The 4,475-nt window shown below is 54.4% G+C and overlaps 2 protein-coding genes across 2 annotated transcripts; one reads left to right on the top strand and one right to left on the bottom strand.

Moving 5' to 3' along the window:
- Window positions 1-210: 210 nt before the first annotated feature.
- On the top strand, window positions 211-1,663 carry MONBRDRAFT_11618 (uncharacterized protein; the record flags this gene model as incomplete). The annotated part of the gene is made up of 5 exons (XM_001749443.1): window positions 211-444; window positions 584-682; window positions 819-887; window positions 1,037-1,397; window positions 1,542-1,663. 5 exons carry the CDS (start codon window positions 211-213, stop codon window positions 1,661-1,663), a joined length of 885 nt encoding a protein of 294 aa, XP_001749495.1.
- A 531-nt stretch (window positions 1,664-2,194) lies between these two features.
- MONBRDRAFT_34140 (uncharacterized protein) lies at window positions 2,195-3,594 on the bottom strand (the record flags this gene model as incomplete). The annotated part of the gene is made up of 6 exons (XM_001749383.1): window positions 2,195-2,353; window positions 2,535-2,746; window positions 2,855-2,890; window positions 3,008-3,130; window positions 3,273-3,353; window positions 3,504-3,594. The coding sequence occupies 5 exons, from the start codon at window positions 3,592-3,594 to the stop codon at window positions 2,577-2,579; spliced, it is 501 nt and encodes a 166-aa protein (XP_001749435.1). The 3' UTR covers window positions 2,195-2,353; window positions 2,535-2,576.
- Window positions 3,595-4,475: the final 881 nt, after the last annotated feature.

Here is a 4,475-nt window from a genome sequence, read left to right as displayed (position 1 = left end):
CGTGCCTGGCTTTGGTGAACTTGATGTGCGCTGATCCGAGCCGAGGGTTGACAAGTGTGTCCATGCAATGCAGGGCCACACGAGATTCAATGCGACGGCCAATCCACACACCTTACTCCAGCCACTTCTCGCCTGTTCACCTTGGCTTCTTGTTTCAATTTGGCAGGGTTGATCAACATTCTCGGCAGCCAGGCCCCAGCAACTGACATCATGGCCGCGACCAACGGCAGCAAAACTGGCACTGACAGTGCCTTGCCTCCGCCGACACCTCAACAGCAGAGGCAAAAGCTTTTCGGTGAATTGCTGGGTGGTACCGTTGGTGGTATCCTGCAAGTGCTCGTGGGCCACCCGCTGGATACGGTCAAAGTGCGCATGCAAAGCGAGCAAGGCACCCGCCTCTACGGTACTTCCTGGAATTGCTTTCGGCAGACGCTTCAACAAGAGGTTTGTCGTCCTAGCGTGGCACCTCTTGATCACCTTTCCCAATCAGTGACAGCCGCCATGCCCGATTCCCCAGCTTCTCCTCACTTTCCAGCTATGATGGGTTTCCTGTTTTTTTTTTTTTTCTTTTTTTTGCTCCTAGGGCATCACGGGTTTGTACAAGGGTGTCCTGCCCCCCATGCTCATGGCGGGGGTCTTGAACGGTGTCATGTTCTCGGTCAACGGTACCATGAAGCGCCTTGTCTGTAATCTCAGTGGCGCAGAATCCCCGCTCAAGCTTTCTGGCCCCCAGGCACGTTCCCTGTCCTTTGTTCTTCCGAATATCTTCGCGCGGTCAGTGCCACTCTCGCCAACGCTAGGCATGTGTCATCTGGCAGGTGGTCCTGGCAGCCATCATGACGGCGCCCGTCTACGGCCTCGTTCTGACACCAGTCGAATATGTCAAGGTATGATTCATCTTTCCGCTCCCTCTTCCTCGAGTCCACGTGTCCTTGTTTCAAGCTTCAATCTTGCTCCTGGCCTTGGCTTACACCACCTCCTTCCCCCCCCCCCCCCCCCCCACCCTTTTTTTTTTTTTGTGGCTGTCTGCGAGCAGAGCACGTTGCAGTATCAGTCGGCTGGCGTGAGCCGGTTGTACTCTGGCCCTTGGGATGTCATGCGTCAGACTGTCGCCCAACGCGGCCCGCTCGGGTTGTTCAAGGGTTACCCCATTGTTGTCGGCACCCGTGTTGTGGGCGCCCCCTTTTACTTTACTTCGTACGAGCTCATCAAGCGTCAGTTCAACCACTGGAACGACGGCCGCCCGCTGGCCTCGTGGCAAACAATCATGGCTGGCGGTTTTGCCGGGGCGTGCTTCTGGGGCGGTAACTTTCCCGTCGACACGGTCCGCACCCGTATTCAGACCAGCCGCACCCCCTTGACCGTGCCTCAGGCCATTCGCCACATTTACCAAGACGGTGCGTGCTGCCTGTTAACGCTCATTGTGAGAGAGCTGATGGGCTGCCCATGGAGGCAGAGGCCGGGTGTGAAAGGTCAGGTGAAGGTATTGAAGGGCGTACCACTGACTTGCCAAACTGCTTTTTTTTTTTGTCCTTTTGTAGGAGGTGTGCGGGCCTTTTACCGAGGGTTTGATGCGGCGCTGGTGCGCAGCTTTCCGGCCAACGCCGTGGTGTTCCTCGGGCTCGAATGGACGCTGCGAGTTTTGGGCCAGGACGGGTTTTAGTTGCTCTCTTTTTTTCTATCTGAATTCCTTTTGTTTTCGAGTCGATCCGAGATGATCGTGGGCAGGCAGGTGGGAGGGGTGCGGGAGAATAGTATTAGCTTAAACTGAGTCGGCTTTTTGTGACGTGCGAATTTAACTTTTTGAATTTTCCCCAACAGCAACGACGTCCACACGCTGAAAAGTTACGGCACACATACAAGATCGCTGGAGCGCATGATTCCTTCATTGTCTCTCTGTGCGTCCCGCTCTTCATTCTACTTAAAAAACATGTGCACAGCCACGCACCCACAGCGCCACCGAAAGACGTGCCACAATCGACGGGCTTCAAAAGTCGTTCATGGATGTTGATGGCACGGGTCCAAGACCAAGGGCCCACGAAATTATTCCAAAGGCCCAAAAGGGTCTTGGTCATATGGACACCATTCAAGACAAGGTTTAGGTTGCGGAAACGATTGATGGGCCATGCCGAGGGCTCGGCATTGCAAAGGTTTGAAAAGTCAAGTCCAATCGATGAAAGGGATATGGCGTTGTAAATAATACTCTTAATTAACTTTTAGCAGAGACGGTTACTCGTGATATTAAAGATTTTTTGCCATCTTCCTGCTGCCCACCTGTGCCCGCCACGCGCGAGTGCCGTTTAGGAACGAGCTTGCTTGACTCAGCGTGTACGTCACTGACGGCGAGGAAGCACTGCAAAAATAAAGTTTGGTCGGAAACGTGTGGCGATTAAGAGCATGGGGATCACCAATCTGAAATAGCATGCGTGCAGATGGACAAGAATCAACACCCAGCCCTGTGCAATGGTTGAGCACCACGGGTATTGGGCCAAAGCAGGTCGCATCCCACACCCCGCAGGTAGCATCCCACACACCGTAGAGGCCATGAGACTGTCGTACTACCCACAGCGCTGTGGCTAGCGGGTTTTGAAGATGAGAAAGATGAGCAGTAGGCTGGTCAGAGAAGAGACTAGGGCGAGAATGTAGCAGGGGCCGACGTAAAAGTCGCCAACGAGCAAGAGTTCGCTGGCGCTGCTGGTGCGATACCACTCTCCAAACACGACAATGATGATTGTCTTGAGAAATGCTAGGGGCGAGAGCGTAGGTTGGGAAACGGAGGCATGCACAGTCATGTGATGAGACCGTTTCACGGGCCAGATGTGGCACCAAGGGTGCGTATGCATTGATTTCTTACTCGAGGCCGCCGTCATGCCGAGCGTCCACATGAGAGCTGTTTTGTGCGAGAAATTTCAAACCACGGAGAAACACACGAGCGGCAGAAGAGGTAGATTTAGTGACATGCGCGAGCCGCGCACAGGCGACCAACGAGGCAGATACGGGGGCTCACAAGGTGCATGACTCAGGTTGGCGACAAAGACCATGCCAAGCACCAGAACGTCCAGGAATATGGCCAAGGCAATCATTGCGACCATGAGCGTAGCCACCGAAAAGCTGGGTTGGTCGTCACCATCTACGTATGAGACGGCAGGCGCGCGGCGCAATGACAACGGCGGATATTGAAAGCGTGAGCGGTGCGCGCAGACGCAGGGCACGTCCGAGAAGGCGCGAGGAGGAGGAAAACGATGGAGGGCTTCAAAGTGCGCGGCACCAACAGTCGCGTGTATTGCCGTTGAGCTGGTAGTCAAACAGGCCGAAGCGCCCCGTATACTGGCCCAGTTCGTATCGCACCCAGCCTGAACATGATCATAAGTGAGATGAGCCGCAAGCGTGAAAGAGCGGGGCAAGAAGGGGAAAGAGAGGGAGAGGGAGAGGGAGGGATTGAGAGGAGAGCAGGAGGGGAAGAAGGGAGGGGAGGCGAGGGCGCGGGAGCTCGCCTCACGCACCTCGAGAAGCCAGGAGGAAGATGGAGAGGGCAACATTGGCCAGGAGTAGGATGGTACACAGGCCCGTCAGTGGTGTACACTTGCTCTTCATGTTGGCTGCATACCGATCCAGGCCCCCTTGACCCGTGCCGGGCGCCTGTCGCGCTTGCACCCCCGCTCGCTGCCGTTTCAACTTGTGGCCCAGAGCAAGCCAACAAGGAAAACTACACAAACTGATATTACTTCTTCAAAAAGTCATAAAATAGAAATCGTTGAAACGTTACTATATTACGTAAATTGCTGCATCTTCTATTATATATGCGTAAACATATAGCGTGTTCGAGGCTTGCCGCGTCGCAGAACCTTTTTTTTTGCTGACAGACGCTAAAGAGTCGGGTGCGTCAACAAGCTCTGGTTTGACAACATGTTTCAGTGCCATCTCTACATTTGGCTTTGAAGCGTCTACTATGAAAATCACACATCCTGGTTCATCTCTGCATTTTCGTGCCAAACCTACGATATCTCTCTCTCTCTCTCTCTCTCTCTTGGACGCTCGAGTTTTTTTTTTTTTTTTTTTAGGCGGCTGGTGTACGGCTTGTCTGCCCCAGTGGCTCACCGCGGGTGGCCTGATGCAACGGAAGCTGTAATTGTAGGCAGGAGGGGGTGCCAGCGCTGCCGTGTCACTGCAGGCGCAGTGGCTGGTGGTGGAGCTGATTTTGGAGCGCTGTGCCATCAGCGCTTGCTTGGGCTCCTGAAAAAAAAAAAAAAAATCGACCCGGCCACGGTCGGCGGCCGGAACGCCCCGGCAGTTGGTGCTTCTGGCTTGGATCACGGGCCAATCATTGGACAGCGAGCGTGTCAACAGTACCTTTGCTTTGCACGCACATCCTTAGCGTTGAAGTGTCGGTCATTGTTCCACACCTTGGCATCATGGAGTCACGAGTCCCCCGAATCTTGCAAGCGTTAGTCCCAAAGTCCCTGTGCTTGCCAACG

This window comes from Monosiga brevicollis, genomic scaffold, assembly GCF_000002865.3.
Source record: "Monosiga brevicollis MX1 MONBRscaffold_30 genomic scaffold, whole genome shotgun sequence".
Taxonomy (NCBI): domain Eukaryota; class Choanoflagellata; order Craspedida; family Salpingoecidae; genus Monosiga; species Monosiga brevicollis.
Note: the sequence above shows the minus strand (reverse complement) of the source record. Positions and strands in the feature narration are given on the sequence as shown.